The sequence below is a fragment of the Erpetoichthys calabaricus genome, chromosome 4 (assembly GCF_900747795.2).
Source record: "Erpetoichthys calabaricus chromosome 4, fErpCal1.3, whole genome shotgun sequence".
Lineage (NCBI taxonomy): Eukaryota > Metazoa > Chordata > Cladistia > Polypteriformes > Polypteridae > Erpetoichthys > Erpetoichthys calabaricus.
In genome coordinates this window covers 246,721,838-246,739,339 of record NC_041397.2, presented here as the reverse complement: position 1 = coordinate 246,739,339, position 17,502 = coordinate 246,721,838, and the positions used below count along the sequence as shown (strand labels likewise).

The window sequence follows — 17,502 nt, the reverse complement described above, 5'->3', positions numbered from 1 at the left end:
GTTGAATGGGAATGTAAAGATAGTCCTACCGCTAGTTCCTGAAATGGTGAAGATGGGTGGACGGGTTCAGGAGCGCTCTTTTCTTTGCAGGATGGCCATGAATCCACTTACAGCCCTTATGTACACAGCCAGACGGCAGACATTTCAGACGCCAATCACAAAACGATCCAGGACAAAACGAATAAGTACAGGTAACCCAACAGAAGGCAGACAGACAGGAACTTGAAAAACAAATTACAATAACTTTTTTTTTTTTTGGCTTTTGGTCACCGGCCCCATTTTTAAAAGCCGCACTGACATCCTTTGATCTCAATAGCCCCAGGACCCTCAGCAGAAGACCAATCGGAGCCACTGCAGGGACTGCTGGGAGTTGCAGTTTCAAATTCTATTGGCTACTTTCACCATCCCAAGCTGCGTTTTCCTCTACAGTTGCTTCCTGTTCCCTCTAAAGTAGAGTATTTCCATGAAAAAAGCCATAAAAATTGCGTAGGATATTTGCGGTTTCCGCTAACAATTATTAGATAGGTTCTAAGGAAAAATCCATGAATGACTGAGGACGCGAACTCTGAACCGCGACTTCGCGGGGGTCTACTGTATATTTATTTATGTGTTTTGGGGATACAGTAGTCTGGGGTTGGGGGGGTCAGATGTTATTCTCAAATGAGAATACACATCTGGGAACAATTTGCTTAAAAGTTTATAGTGAATAGCAGAGAAATCCTCTGCTGCAAAGGCAATGCCCACAGGGCTTCTTTCTAAAACATCCACCCATTACTCCAGGAAAAGAAACTGCATGCACACAGATAACCAGGTTAAGGTAAATAAACCGCTTAAGGCAGAATCCTGGTTTCTTAAAAATCTGGTTTGATATGTGTAAGTAGTCTTCTGGAGTTTTTCTTAGTCATAACACACCAGAATCATTTAATCGTGTGAGAAAAAGAGTCAAATGTCATCGACCACTGTGAATCAGAAAATATTTTGTAGGTTTCTGTTACCGGATGGCACAGAACACACTCTTTTCTACTGGCCAGTGAGATTGAGCCCTAAAGGACCCAATGTGTGCGTTTCTTGCCCTGTGCTGCTGGAATTGTAATAGTGTAGGTATTTTTACTTCAATAAGTATTGCGTTAGGTTACTTGATACCTTTAACAAGTAATCGGACTATACATGTTAACTTTTAACGTGTTACCGTCCAGCTCTAGAGATTTTGTTACTTAGTTTAGCAATGTATATTTAGCTCATCTACATAAATTTAGCAATTTGTTCAATATTGAGACAGATTATTCCACCTTCTGGCTGAAATTATGTAATTGCCTAAAAATTTAGTGGACGGTTTTACCCGTGGCTGCTGAAAGCGTGTGCGAAGCAAATACATGTGCAGGCTGATAGAGTGCAATTAACATATGCAGACTACAAAATCATTAACAGTAACCCGGTTAAGAGTTTATATAGACAAATAATTGGGTCATTCATGGAGAAGTCTACCTCTTTTAACCAGGTTCCTCGGCTGGCCTATAACCTGATTTCTCTAATTGGAATAAGGGTTTACATGGCATTTTAGTAACCAGATTACTATGAGCAACCCTGCTATTGAGGTGCATATAGATGCACCTACTGAGACCAAATAAAAAATGGAAACTGCTGTTATAACTACAGGAACTCAGTAGCATAAGGTAACAGAAGCTTAATGATTAATTTGTACATTGTGATGAGCACTGCAACAGAAGAAACATGCACACCACTTCAGTTGCTTTTCTCCATGCATTTGAGAAGTGCTTTTGTCTGCTACAATAGCTTTCTGTCGTTTTGATTATTATATCTCTATATGGCGTAACAACAGCAAATCGATTGTAGATAAACATTGTGGTTTATGTGTATACTATATCTCAAAGCACTGCGGCTATATTCTGGCATAGTATGTTTGCATTTCCAAGTAGACAGTAATTTTAATTTAGTTATTTGTTTAGACGTGCAGTCAGAAGGTGGATGTTATGCAGCCATATTTTTGGTTCTACTGGTGGTATTAAACATATTTACTGATTCAGATTTTTTGAGTACTAAAATCTGCATGACCTGTGGCTCTTTATCAACTCTGTTGACGGCAGTTCTTTTCTTTTTGATGGGCTGTGAGTTGTGATGTATTGTTTACTTTAAATGCATTTCCTGCAATTCTTTCAACCTTACTTTGACTCCTACACTATTGCCATAACTAAGAGACAGAGAGCGCACACAGCACTTCAAAATGTGAAAATGTATTGTTCACTTTTACCACTAATTCCTTCGAGTGTCAATGTATGATCTGAACGTTAGAAAAATAGGTTGCAATAGATTATTATTATTTTTAATAAATGCAGTGTGCTCTCCGCACACGCGACAACCATTTATATGTTTAATAGTGTTTTTGTTTTTTTTATGTAGCTGGAGACGGAAGTGACGTCTTCCAGGCCAGAACCGAAAGCAGGCATAATTTCCCCATTTTTGATCTGCAGAGATAACCAAGAAAGGATTATTGTGCCCCAGCACCCTCTGGCCTGGCATGCAATTACCTTCACCTGGTCCTTTTAAATGCCTCATAATCGCACGCGGGTGACACTATAGATAGATCATCATAATCTGAAGTTTGCTCTCTGTCAGATCAAGTTAACGACATCAGCATTGCTATCTGCAATTCAAAACCTTCATGGATTGAATTGATTTAGAATTGTGACACTAAAGTGAAGTATCTAATTGTCCCCACCCGGTTTTAAGCAACATTCATTTATGGATGCTTCTTGAAATATATATTATGTGTTTGCCTCAGCAAGATTAAGCATACAGTAGCCTGTTACTCTTTATTCCACTTACATTCAATATCTAATATACATATTTATGTAAATTATCAAGTGTTTGCTATCATACTAGAGTGCAGAAATTGGAGAGGAGTATTTGCATCACGTTTGGTTTAAGACACTGTAAACGTTGCCTTTTTAACAGTGGTATAGACATTTGGCATTTATTATTAGGAATGCCAGGAATCCATTCCATGCAGTTAAACATAGATGAAAGAAATATTTGCAGTTTTCTGCATTACATAAAATGAATCAAGAGTTAACATGGAGATTTATTTGGTACTTCTAACTCTTCTTTCAAAATACTAGAAGTACACAGTATGAATATTGCCATCAGGTAAAATGTTTTTGCAGTTTTTAGGTTTTATCTCAAATGGATTAAAAAATAGTACAGTAATCCCTCCTCCATCGCGGGGGTTGCGTTCCAGAGCCACCCGCGAAATAAGAAAATCCGCGAAGTAGAAACCATATGTTTATATGGTTATTTTTATATTGTCATGCTTGGGTCACAGATTTGCGCAGAAACACAGGAGGTTGTAGAGAGACAGGAACGTTATTCAAACACTGCAAACAAACATTTGTCTCTTTTTAAAAATTTTAAGCTGTGCTCCATGACAAGACAGAGATGACAGTTCTGTCTCACAATTAAAAGAATGCAAACATATCTTTCTCTTCAAAGGACTGCGTGTCAGGAGCACAGAATGTCACATAGATAGAGAAAACAATCTCTAGCAAACAAATCAATAGGGCTGTTTGGCTTAAGTATGCGAAGCACCGCGGCACAAAGCTGTTGAAGGCGGCAGCTCACACCCCCTCGTCAGGAGCAGGGGGAGAGAGAGAGAGAGAGATAGAGAGAGAGAGACAGAGTTTGTTTTTCAGTCAAAAATCAATACGTGCCCTTCGAGCTTTTGTGCAGCATGTCGTTTCAGGAAGCAGCTGCACAAAAGATAGCAACGTGAAGATAATCTTTCAGCATTTTTAGACGAGCGTCCGTATCGTCTAGGTGTGCAAACAGCCCCCCTGCTCAATCCCCATACGTCAGTATCAGAGAAAGTCAGCGCAAGAGAAAGAGAAAAGTAAGCAATCTAGCTTCTCAGCCATCTGCCAATAGCGTCCCTTGTATGAAATCAACTGGGCAAACCAACTGAGGAAGCATGTACCAGAAATTAAAAGACCCATTGTCCGCAGAAATCCGCTAACCAGCAAAAAATCCGCGATATATATTTAAATATGCTTACATATAAAATCCGCGATGGAGTGAAGCCGCGAAAGGCGAAGCGCGATATAGCGAGGGATCACTGTATTTTACAAAGTGTAGATGTGTCCAGTTCATCACCCAGTAGACATTTCTTGGAAGTTTGCCTTAGCTTTGGCAGTATTGTTGTGTCAAGTCAACCACATGACATGAACCTTTTATCTCATAAAGTATGCCATTTTATTCATCTTAAGGAATAAATATTGAGTGTGTTTGTATGTCAAAAGTTTTAGAACACCTCAGGTTTTTCAACTTTTTCAGAAATGCATGCAGTTTAATGTCTTAATGTTTCATGAAATCAAGGCATAGTACAAATAAACAATGGCAAATAAAACAAATAAATCGAGAAATCATGAAGTGTACAAAATTTTATTCAAACTTTTGATTCATCAAAGTAGCCACTTTTTGTTCATATAACAGCCAAACTGTGGTAACCCTTTTGATTCAAAATACCAGTCACCAACTCTGCCTCCAGTAAAAGAACCACAGACCATCACACTTCTTCCTCCACGTTTTACATTTGGTGTCACACACTGAGGAACTATCCTTTCACCAACTTGACAGCATATAAACACCCTGTGTGATGAACCGAAGATTTCAAGTTTTGACTCATTGGTGTATAACAATTTCTTCCAGTCTGAAGTAGTCCACAGCTAGTATTTCAAAGCCCTATTTTGTCCTTTAAGGAATGGCTTTTCTTACTGCCACTCGTCGTGTCAAACTTGCAGCACAAAATCTCCTCTTCACATTAGAAACTGAGACTTTTTTGACCACTGGTAAGCAATGCTTGAAGCTTTTGTGCTGTGAGGCACCTATCATGCAAGCTGGTGACCCTCAGAAACTTGTCTTCTAATTGGGTTGTGACTTTGAGTTTGTCAGATCTCTTCAAATTCCTTTGGACTGTGTAGGACACCATACTCACTGACACTTTTTTTTTTTTTTTTTTTTTGCAGATTCTATAAATGAAAGGCCTATAGTTCTAAGTGTAGTAATGCTCTGTCTCATTTAATTTAATTGCCATTATCACTGGAATTTACATCTTTCTACAGAGTAATACTGTGCAAGTAGTACTTCAAAGAGTGTAGTAACACAGTCTGTTCCAACTCTTCTTTTGAGGCACAGAGGGTTTTCAAATAATGAACAGCAGTTGGGACACTTATGCAAATTGTTTGTTTTAACTTGCAAGGCTTAATTTACTTTAATTGCTGCAAACGTCTGTAGGTATTAGTTGTTCTCTGAATGAGGAGTTCTAAAAACATTTGACAGGTAGTATATGTGTTGTATATATTTTATCAGTAGCACACTGGTTACCTCTGCTGCCTTAGGTATCCAACATTCTGGCTTCATATCCAGTGCTCAGTTGTTGTCTCTGTAGAGCACACATGTCATACTCCAGCTTTCATCTAAAATCACCAAAGATATAAAAGTTAGGATAACTGGTTACAGTTAGATACCTTTGTATGTGTTTGTATGCACTCTGTGGTGGACTGGCATCCTGTCTAAGGCTGTTTCTTGCCTTGTGGTGAATGCTGCCGGCATAGGCTGTGGCACCTCTAGTTAATAACAATTAAACAGGAATGAAAAATCAGTTGTTTTTGAGAGCAGCACAAAACATTTTCACACAGTATTATACAATATCTGATTCACACAGCAGATTTAAGAATGCTCCGCCAAAATTTCAGAGAGATGTCACTTTTTTTTTCGTTCATCTCTCTTGCTAATATGAAATGGCACAATAAGAAAATAATTTGAATACTGTAGCTGTACCCACAAATATCAATTAAAATTGCATTCTTTGTAAAATATCATTTTTATGCTAGCATTTCCATTTTTACACATGGAACGTGTAATATTCAAAAAAGAGTTGATTATTTATTGTTTGCCCTTTTCTGATACAGAATTAAGGATGAGTGAATACAATGACTATAAAAATACAGCATGATTTCTCAGTTGTAATAAATGTGAGCTGTATTTCTTTGCATCTTGTGACAATTGTGTTCCTGTAATGCTTCCTTGCCTATCCCTTACAAAAAAAAAAAAAAAAAAAACAAGATTCCACAATTAATCAACAAAGGTATCTGTTTGTAAAAGAAAAAGGCTTGTTCTTCTTATGGCAAAAAACAAATATGTCCAGTCACCTCTGACTGGTTTGTCTTTCACATAAAATTCTATTACTGACTTAAGTGTGAATGGCAGTCCTGTTTTCTCAAAAAATGCTAATTAGATTGCCTGAAGTTAGATGTACTAACAGGATTACATCTTATACCTTATATGCAGGGTATTTAAACTTAGACTTATTTTGACTTATTAATTGCTTTGTGATACTTAATATGACTAAACGTTTTACAACGAAAGTAGTTCTGCATAGTAGTGCATTGTGCAGTCATCTATCAAACCTATCATAGTTTTTCTTTGTCATTAGCGTTTTGTGTGGAACTGTATCATATCTTGTAATAGAAGTATGTTACTGACTCCACCAAACCAACTTCTGACATTTTGTGGTAGTGGAAGTTTAGGAATTTACACAGTATTTTCAGTGCCTTTATTTGTAGAGTGCTGTTTTGTGCATTTTAAAATGTAACCACTTTGGATAACTTACAATGTGCTGTTTATATTTGGGGAATTTTTGTTTTTTTAAGCTTTGTTACCTTTTATTAGTGTTTAGTTATTTAGAAATTTAGTTTCTGCTCTGGGATTTGCAGCATTTACAGTTAGGTCCATAAATATTTGGACAGAGAAAACTTTTTTCTAATTTTGGTTCTGTACATTACCACAATGAATTTTAAATGAAACAACTCAGATGCAGTTGAAGTGCAGACTTTCAACTTTAATTCAGTGGGGTGAACAAAACGATTGCATAAAAATGTGAGGCAACTAAAGCATTTTTTTAACACAATCCCTTCATTTCAGGGGCTCAAAAGTAATTGGACAAATTAAATAACTAGAAATAAAATGTTAATTTCTAATACTTGGTTGAAAACCCTTTGCTGGCAATGACAGCCTGAAGTCTTGAACTCATGGACATCACCAGATGCTGGGTTTCCTCCTTTTTAATGCTCTGCCAGGCCTTTACTGCAGTGGCTTTCAGTTGCTGTTTGTTTGTGGGCCTTTCTGTCTGAAGTTTAGTCTTCAACAAGTGAAATGCATGCTCAGTTGGGTTAAGATCAGGTGACTGACTTGGCCATTCAAGAATTTTCCACTTCTTTGCTTTAATAAACTCCTGGGTTGCTTTGGCTGTATGTTTTGGGTCATTGTCCATCTGTATCATGAAATGCTGCCCAATCAATTTGACTGCATTTAGCCGGATTTGAGCAGACAGTATAGTATGTCTCTGAATACCTCAGAATTCATTCGGCTGCTTCTGTCCTGTGTCATATCATCAATAAACACTAGTGTCCCAGTGCCACTGGCAGCCATGCACGCCCAAGCCATCACACTGCCTCCACGGTGTTTTACAGATGATGTGGTATGCTTCGGATAATGAGCTATTTCCACGCCTTCTCCATACTTTTTTCTTGCCATCATTCTGGTAGAGGTTGATCTTGGTTTCATCTGTCCAAAGAATGTTTTTCCAGAACTGTTCTGTCTTTTTTAGATGTTCTTTAGCAAAGTCCAATCTAGCCTTTCTATTCTTGAGGCTTATGAATGGCTTGCACCTTGCAGTGCACCCTCTGTATTTACTTTCATGCAGTCTTCTCTTTATGGTAGACTTGGATATTGATACGCCTACCCCCTGGAAAGTGCTGTTCACTTGGTTGGCTGTTGTGAAGGGGTTTCTCTTCACTATGGAAATGATTCTGCGATCATCCACCACTGTTGTCTTCCGTGGACGTCCAGGTCTTTTTGCGTTGCTGAGTTCACCAGTGCTTGCTTTCTTTCTCAGGATGTACCAAACTGTAGACTTTGCCACTCGTAATATTGTAGCAATTTCTCGGATGGATTTTTTCCCATTTTTGCAGCTTAAGGATGGCTTCTTTCACCTACATGGAGAGCTCCTTTGACCGCATGTTGTCTGTTCACAGCAAAATCTTCCACATGCAAGCACCACACCTCAAATCAATTCCAGGCCTTTTATCTGCTTAATTGATAATGACATAACGACAGACTTGCCCACACCTGCCAATGAAATAGCCTTTGAGTCAATTGTCCAATTACTTTTGAGCCCCTGAAATGAAGGGATTGTGTTAAAAAATGCTTTAGTTGCCTCATATTTTTATGCAATCATTTTGTTCACCCCACTGAATTAAAGCTGAAAGTCTGCACTTCAACTGCATCTGAGTTGTTTCATTTAAAATTAATTGTGGTAATGTACAGAACCAAAATTAGAACAAAGTTGTCTCTGTCCAAATATTTATAGACCTAACTGTACATTGGACTTCCAATACAACCGAGTCCTGCCACGTGCCTCAGCAAACAAAAAAAGTTAAAAGATTATTTCCACAATGAAGAGGAAAAAATGCAAGAGACACAATATTTGAACTGTATAACCTTCATCAGATGTATCACTGAAATATTGTTTCTCTTACCTTCTTTCTTCTTCAGCGTCGAAATAACCTTTTAATTTTTTTCTTTAACAGTAATGTAAGAGAATCCTAAACCCAGTTACAAATGTCATGGTGAAATCCAACATGTTTGGTTCAAACAAAAACCATGCATTTAAAAATGTGCTGACATAATTTAAAGTTTTATTGTAAAGTAGCCACTGTACCTTTTGAAGACCAGTAATAGCAAATATTTAAAAATTATGGTATCTCTTGTCTTGTGTGCACTTTCAGCTACTTTCCTCAGTTATTTCCATGTGTGTAAATGTTTCTTCACCGTTGCTCCCTCTCTCAAGTTCCTGTAAAGCGTGCTTCTCAGACTCTGTCATTTCTTTTGAGACTCCTTTCTCACATCCCGTCTACTTTTATACATGCTGTTTTTTTAAGGTGACTTTCTGCATGCTTCACATACTGTTTCTCTTCCTTGTGTGTCTCACTCTTGCACTTTCTCTATTGCGTCACCAGAGCCAAACAGACCAATCAAATTGCTCGGAGGGACTGGACACACAGACTTTAGTGTTTTATTATATAGTAGATGTGGCATTCAAATACCAAAAATACTACAGCCTTTAACCTTTACATTGGCTGTCAGAATAGAAGCGATCAATTGTTTTAGATCTATTATCTTCAAATGCATTGTAATGCATTCTAATTTTTTGCAATTTTGTTTTTTAAAAAATATTTTTTATATTTTCCCCAAATATTTACAAAACATGGTCTGACAGTAGTAGAGTTGCTGCAAGACTACTTTCCGAACTACAGTTATCCCACCTTTGCATTCCTGTTGCAGACACACATTTGTTAATTTCTTTTTTAAACTGACTGTTTTAGTAGCTATTATTGGTTGATACCTAATGCAATACCCAATTTTATCAATAATTTGAGGAGAAGTAGCTGTGACTGCAAGGTTGAATGAACTGTAACTACATGTAAAATTGACAGGTTTTAAGACACTCATAGGTTATAAAACAAAAAACTAGAATCTAAAGGGGGGTGGAAATACAAATATACATTTTACTATAATTTAGACTATACCAGAAATAATTCTCAAAAGTTTTGTAGAAATAAATGCAGTGGTTTTTGTGTGATGCTCAAAATGACAGATAATTTTGTAAAAGTCTGAATTAGCATAAACCAACCTAATTTTATGTGTTCATAAGAAATGTAATGATTTACTTCAAGAGGTAGAAGTTCATAATAAACAAGAATATTTGCATCAGACATTAAATATTAAAATGTGTGCTTCAATTGTTTAAAATGTAAATATTCTCAATTATAATAGAAATTTGTCATTTTCACCATCTGGTAGAGGTGCATAGAGGCCTAGGTCCCTAGTAAAGGGTTGTAATTGATGGCCGGCAGCCCAACCCGGCCAAGAGTGGTGGCTCTGAGACTAGAGATCTACACTGGCAATCGGAAGGTTGCCGGCTCAAATCCCGTAAATGCCATAAAGGGACTCTGCTCTGTTGGGCCCTTGAGCAAGGCCGTTAACCTGCAATTGCGCTTTGAGTAGTGATAAAAGCGCCATATAAATGCAAAGAATTATTATTATTATTAAGACACCCAAGAAGTGGAATGATGGAGAAGACAGCCTCTTTAAGGCACTGCTTCCCCCAGAACACTAGCTGGCAGCTCCCCTAGATTGCAGCGGTGCCCTGGATTCCCACAGGACACTATGGGACTTAAAGTTCTTTATCTCAGCCATGTTTGGTACCAGGGGTGCTGTATAAATGGAGGAACCATATGGCATGCAGTTTCCACCTAACCTGGAAGTGCTTATAGACTATTATAGATTATTATAGGATGGAAGAACAGAAGCATTTCTGCGTTGGCCACTATAAAAGGACTTGCCAGCATCACAGCAACGAGCCAGAGTTGGAAGGTGGAGGACAAAGCTTGCAAGGAGGAGTGGAGACGAAGAAGAGAGAGAAAGGACTGTGTGTCATTATTTGGTTCTTGTAGAGCAACAGAAAACACTTTTTCGTAGTACTTTATGCAGTTTCACATGAGTTTCACCTTCTACAACTGCTACTTTTAGTTTAGTCATGGATTAATCATGCTGCTCATTTCAGATTTCATGGTGACTTGTAAAAGCATTAATGTCAATGAAGCATTAAGCAAAGCTACATAATTTGCATTTTATTTATTTTGATGCACTTATTAGCTGTCTAATTTTTATGTGGTTGGCATAGTAAAGTCTTGTTATTGATATGTTTTGTCCCGAGTGCTTTTACTGTAAATAAAAAAGGTTTTGTTGCATTTTGTGTCACATAGTTTTTGTTATACATTATTCTAGATGGCATCTGTAGGAGTAGGAATTAATGATGCCTTACAAATATTATAATAGTCTCTGTCCAAACAAGGCACTTATTTAGTAAAAATCATTTTCAAGTAGTTTTTAATATTTACTTTAGCAGAACAGCAGAGTTTGCCATAAATATGTAAAACTTTTTTTTTTTATACAAATAATATTGCTTTGAATGTAGTCTTTGTGTGAATAATGCAATAATAGATAATTGTGCTACTTTAAACATAAAAATGACCTGCCTTTTCTCTCTCTCTCTCTCTCTCTCTCTCTCTTCAGAGCTGTATTGTTACCCTTGTTGGATCTGACACCTCCATCACAGAGCCTGTTGCTGCTTGCAGATTCACTAGATGCTGGGCCAGTGCCAGGAAAAGGGGAAGGTCATATTATTGGGAAAAGCAGTACAATTGCAGAGCTGCTTTGTAGCCATCAGCAGCTGTTTCCATCATGGCTACTTCTTGTTTGTTCTGTCCGCCGACAGAATAAGCCTGTTAGTAAGATGTTCTCAGGTAAGTAATAGTTATGATGTGAACATAGTAGTATAATAATATAGAATGTGTGTTTGGTGTAATAATGTGGAAGATTATTAACAGTGGTGTACAAAAAATATTTTTTGTTCACTTCTGGGAACTTCAGAGCAGCTCTTTATTAAGTTTTTTACACTGATTTCATATATAAAATCGGAATTAAGCTAGCAAGTCAGGTTTTTGAAATGCACATCATTGACGTTTTGACACTTTTGAATATCAATATAATATATCAACACGATATCTGGAGTTTGGACTATGTCCCACCAAAATTATTATGATGTGTTTATTCTGAAAACAAACGAGAAGACGAAACCAGAGACACGTTAAAGTATATTTATGTCAATTTACCTCAATATAAAAGTGAGGTCAGCGTGCCCAAAAATGTTGGAGGCAATCGCTTTTGCACTTGTACTGCACATCTGTCTCTCTTTGCAAGAACCAACAGTAGTCACCCATCATGCTCTAAGTGAATTTTCCATCACCTTTATATCTTGATGAAATCTTTCCCTATACTCATCGTTAACATCGCCCAGATTTGGTGGGAAAAAAAGTCGAGATAAGAATGTAAAAAATGCATCTTCAGTGACATTCTGGCTCCCATAAGCTGATATGCTTTCAGCAGGTTCTCCACAAGCTCAGCATCATTCTCTGCCCTGTGACTACCAAGAAAATTCTGGACAACCCGCACAAATGCTTCCCATTCTGTTGATTCAGTGGGCTTCAGTTTCCTTTTTGAACTCATCGTCAAGCATCAGTTCATGGATTTCAGGACCAACAAAAACACCTTCCTTAATTTTGGCTTCACTTTTCTCGAGACCAAACTAATTTCTTAAATGCTGAAAAGCATTGCAGTTTCTGTCCATCGCATTGACAAAATTTTCAAAGAAATGGTGAATCTAACGAGCAAAATGTCCTGACATGCAATGTTATGTTTAACAGTAAAACTTCTACCTACTGCACCGTCATGTCTGAGTTGTGTAATTATGCTTTAGAGTCATATAAGACCTGGTAATCAGTAACATATTTTTTCTGCTAATTAAAAATTAATAATTTTTAAATAAAATTCATAATGACAAGGTAAACAATTCACAACTATTAGTAACGTGTGGCAAAATCATTTATCTCAATGGCATCCCTAGTGGAATTACTGGTATTTATCAAAATGGTTATCCGCCTTTACTGTCCAGTCACCCTAGTTGTTTAAGACCTGAAACATCATAACTAAAAAAACGGGATGTGCTGGACGAAAACGGTTTTCAGATTTGGAGTCGGAAAGTGAAACCTGTTAAAGTAAAGGTGAAAGGCTCCCAGTAGCAAAATGCTTGTTGATCAGTGTAATCATACATATCATGTTCTATTCCTGGAGGGAAAGGGGGTGCAGGAATTGCATGCTGAATTGTTTAGAATTCATTTCAGTTGATCTGTGGTGCACAAATTAACCTTCATCGGGTAAGCATATGTACAGTGTATGTGTGTGTTTGTAATTGTTATAAGGGGTAGGAAATAATGAAATCCAGCTTTCATCCAAATGCTCATAATTTAACATTTGACCTCATTATTAAAATTGTAACATTCCCAAACCCACTTAACCTGGTTCAGGGTTATGGGAATTTAGGGAATATAAAGCAGACGTTAAACCTGGACATGGCCAGGGCCTGCTTGTGCACACAGCCAGAGTCACTGAGACAATTTAAAATTGCCAATGAACCGTATCTTTATTTATTTATTATTTATTTTTTTATTTTTTTATCAGTGCTAACACGAAATGCCAGTCTTTAATGTACATTAATTAAACTGGCCACTTGGACCAACATAACTGGAACGAAATCTATTTTTTTTAACTGAATTAAAACAGTAATGATCAAAAATAACCAAAACTTTTTCCATATTTCGTTTATCCAAGTGGGATAGAATTTAAAATATATAGTATTTATGTTAAATATACTACATTATGATAATTAAAATAGGTAAATACATAGTGATACATGTTTAAAGGATCATTTTTAATTTCTTCTTCAGGATTTCGTAAACTATGTCTGGATGATCTACGCAAAGCCCACATAGTTCGTGATGTGCAGCAGTACATACTGTGGAGACTAGACAAGGAAGGAGCACTGCGAAGACACCTGACCCGGGAAACAGCTGACATGCTGAATCAGTTGCACATTAAAAGCAATGGTTGCTTTTTGTTCCTTGAACGTGTATTAGATGGAGTAGCTGACAATTTTGTTGCAATTCGTGAGATTCGAGATATTCCTGGAACTTTAAATGGTCTCTATCTGTGGTTGTGCCAAAGACTGTTTCCTAGAAAACTCTTCTCTAAAGTACAGCCCTTGTTGAATGTACTACTAGCTTCTCCACGGCCCTTAATACTGGATAAGCTCTTTACAGCAGTGTGGACAAAAGATACTACACTTACATTTACTGATTTTCAGCATAAGTTAGAAGCACTGTCAAAATTGCTTGTAGATGGGCCTTGTGGCTCTAAACTTCTTTTCCATGGAAGTTTTGCAGAGTGGTTAACAGATGTCAAATACTGCACGCAGAAGTACCTGTGTAATGTGCCAGATGGTCATGCGATGCTAGCAATGTCTTTATCACTACGAAGTTTGTGGTTATCACCAGAAGGTGTGTGTGAACTTGCATCCCACCTTGTGAATTCCAATATTCATCAAGATAACCCAACTCTTCTTGCCTTGTGGATGGTGTGTATTGATGTCCCTCCTTTTTCTAGAACTTCTGACATTCCAGAGCCATTTCTTCCAGCTCCCATTCAGCAGGAGGTACTTCAGTTGCTTGTTAAGGCTGGAGTTTACCCTTCATCTTCCAACTGTAGTCACAATTATACATTTGATGTTGGGTGTGCCGCTAGTGGTGGAGTAATACGAAAGGCATTGGAGCGGGAGGATTCTGTTAGAGTTCTTTTGGAAAATGGGGCCAGTGTGAACCAGGTAGATCCAGTGGATGGCCGCACCTTACTGGCCAGTGCATCTCATGCAGGTTCTACAGACGTTGTTTCACTCCTTCTGTCCAAAGGAGCAGATCCTACAATCCAAGACTACCAAGGACAAACCCCTTTAATGTTAGCAGCAAGACAGGGACATGCCCGAGTGCTGCAGTGTCTGTTAGAGTGGGCTCAGAAAGATGGAAGGAGGTTAGATCTAGTTGATCATGCAGATCGTGAAGGGTGGACAGCATTACGTTCTGCTGCATGGGGAGGACATGCAGAAGCAGTAAGGATACTTTTAGAAGCTGGAGCTGAAGTAGATGGTAGTGATTCTGAGGGAAGGACAGCCTTGAGAGCTGCAGCTTGGGGTGGACATGAAGAAATTCTTCAAACTCTGCTTGACCATGGTGCCCAAGTAGATCATCCAGACAAAGAGGGCCGTACTCCACTAATTGCAGCAGCCTATATGGGTCATTGGGAAGCTGTTGAATTGCTGTTGGATCATGGTGCTGTAGTTGACTTACAAGATTCTGATGGTCGTACTGCACTTTCTGTAGCAGCACTTTGTGTGCCTTCAGCAGCAGGACGTGGTTATGGAGAAGTAGTAAGCCTATTATTAGAACGGGGGGCTGATCCAGGACATAAAGATCATGATGGAATGACTCCATTGTTACTGGCAGCGTATGAAGGTCATGCAGAAGTTGTGGAACTGCTCCTTGAGGCCGGGGCAGATGTAGATGAACCTGCAGGACCCCAAGATGGTGGAGGCAACAGTTGTACTGCTGTAACACCATTGCTTGCAGCATCCTCAATGGGCCACAAGAATGTAGTATACACACTTCTCTTTTGGGGTGCAGCTGTTGATGCAATTGATGGTGAAGGCCGCACAGCTCTTAGTCTGGCAGCAGCTCGAGGAAGTGTGGAGGTTGTCAGGATGTTGTTAGACCGTGGTTTAGATGAGAATCACAGGGATGATTTGGGATGGACTCCACTTCATGCGGGAGCATGTGAAGGTCATAGAGGAGTTTGTGCAGCCCTAACAGAAAGAGGTAGTGTGGCTAGAGTCACTGAATTAGACAACGAAGGTAGAACTCCTCTAATTTTGGCTGCTCAGGAAGGACACCTGGATTGTGTAAAGCTTCTTCTAGACCGTCGTTCACTTTTGGATCATCGAGGCTATGATGGGCGTTCTGCTTTAAGCGCAGCAGCTTTAGAGGGTCATGCTGATGTTGTTGAATTGCTGTTAAAGCGTGGTTCGAATGCTGATGTGAAAGATGCTGAAGGCAGGCCCCTTTTATATCTGTTAATGCTGGAAAGAATCCTCAGTGTTGCCAAAGTTCTGTTGGAGAAAGATAATATTCCATTGGAGTCTAAAGATGCAGAAGGACGGACAGCTTTGCATGTGTCGTGCTGGCAAGGGCACCTGGAAAGCGTAAACTTGTTATTGAGTCATAAAGCAGATGCTAATGCTGTAGATGCAGAGGGACGTCCACCGTTACATTCTTCAGCTTGGCAAGGCCACGCAGCCGTTGCTCGACTCTTAATTGAGACGGGGAACGCCAATGTAGATCAGGCTTGTTCTCAACAGGGAGCTACAGCATTATGTATTGCTGCCCAGGAAGGTCACACAGAGGTTGTTCAGATTCTTCTGGAGAAAGGGGCAAATCCTAATCATGCCGACCATTATGGGCGTACTCCGATCAAAGTTGCAGGTAAAAGGGGCAATAGTAAAATTGTTAAAATGCTAGAAAGTTATGGAGCCCCTACTTATTGTGGTTTTCTTCCCCCTTCCCCTCTATCTCAACAAAAGATAACTTCTACTTTAAGAACTCAGTCTTCAGGAATCACGTCTACAAGCTCAGGAAGCCCTGGGGGAGCATCTGTAGAACATAAACCCCCTCCTTCCCTTCAGCAGTATCCTCAGGCTACCTCACCTTCAGGTTCTCCTGAATCCACCACTGAAAGGTCCAAATCTCTGGTAGTATCTGAAAACTCTCTTCAGAGTTCAAAGGCATCATCTTCTACATACCACTCTCTCGCCACCGCACACACAGTTCCTGTGGACAGTCTAAGTTTCACCCAGCAAATCCAGCAACATTCATTGCCACGCAGCCGAAGCCGTCATTCCACTCTGGTGTCCCCAAACTCAACCTTGCTAAGTAATGGTATCAAATCCAAAGGGAACCAAAAAAACGTAGACCTGGGTGCTATTGTTGCTTCTTCTAGGCATTGGATTAATACACCTCTTTCTAACCTTGGCCTGGAGCAGATTACCACAGATGGTATAAAAAAGAGTCCTACAAATAAGATTGGGGTGATCCCAAGCAGTGTTTCAGAAAAGGTAGAAAGCCCCCAGCATACTGGAGGAAGATGGAACTCTGTTATGGCCTCTTTAGGTGTAACTCCCAAAAATGACAGTCCTTCACATCCCTTGAGAACAAGAGATAGTCCACCTTTGGGGTACCATTTGTTAACAGAACCTACTCAACAAAAAAATGGAGATGAAATTAACAAGCCAACCATCACATCTCCTCTGCCCCCAGCCTGCACTAACACAAGGAGTCCTTCCAGTGCCTTGCTGCCTAAGCCTATGATTGCCATAACAACATTGGACCCTCAACTAAACCTCAAGCAGGCTATCAAGCTTCAGTTTGAAGGGCCAACCAGTGCTTTGAACTACAAGAGAGAGACACCACTTTGAGGGTTAGTATTAAATAGTATTTTTGTAAACTTTTTTTATTTATGGCAGTTTCATTAATTTTGACAGTTTAGACAATTAAACTTACAATTCTTGTGTAGCACAGTGCTGCTGTTCTTTTTGAGATCAGCTAGGTTTTCCTCATTGTCAGACCTATGCTATCAAGTGTAATGGATTTGTTAAATTCTGTGCTCATTGTGTGTGTGTGTGTGTTACCTCCTTACAGTTTTTTTTTCTAGTTGAAACATTTTTTACTTTTAGTTTTTAGCTTTTCATTCTGTTTTTAAGTTCTTTTTATTTTGTTTTTTCACCATGTTCTAGTTTTAGTTTTTATTTAGTTTTAATTTTACAGCAATTACCTTTTAGTTTTTGTCACATTTTCTTAGCTTTGTTTTACT

At 38.7% G+C, this 17,502-nt stretch overlaps 1 protein-coding gene across 2 annotated transcripts in view; it reads left to right on the top strand.

The window, feature by feature from the left end:
• Positions 1 to 17,502, top strand: part of ankrd50l (ankyrin repeat domain 50-like) — a 79,535-nt gene that overhangs the window by 48,981 nt on the left and 13,052 nt on the right. For both annotated transcript variants that reach the window (XM_051926164.1, XM_051926165.1), the window contains exons 3-4: positions 11,209 to 11,438; positions 13,479 to 17,109. In XM_051926164.1, the coding sequence (XP_051782124.1) occupies positions 11,209 to 11,438; positions 13,479 to 17,107 (3,859 nt within the window). In that variant the 3' untranslated portion in view covers positions 17,108 to 17,109. The remainder of the gene's footprint in view (positions 1 to 11,208; positions 11,439 to 13,478; positions 17,110 to 17,502) is intronic.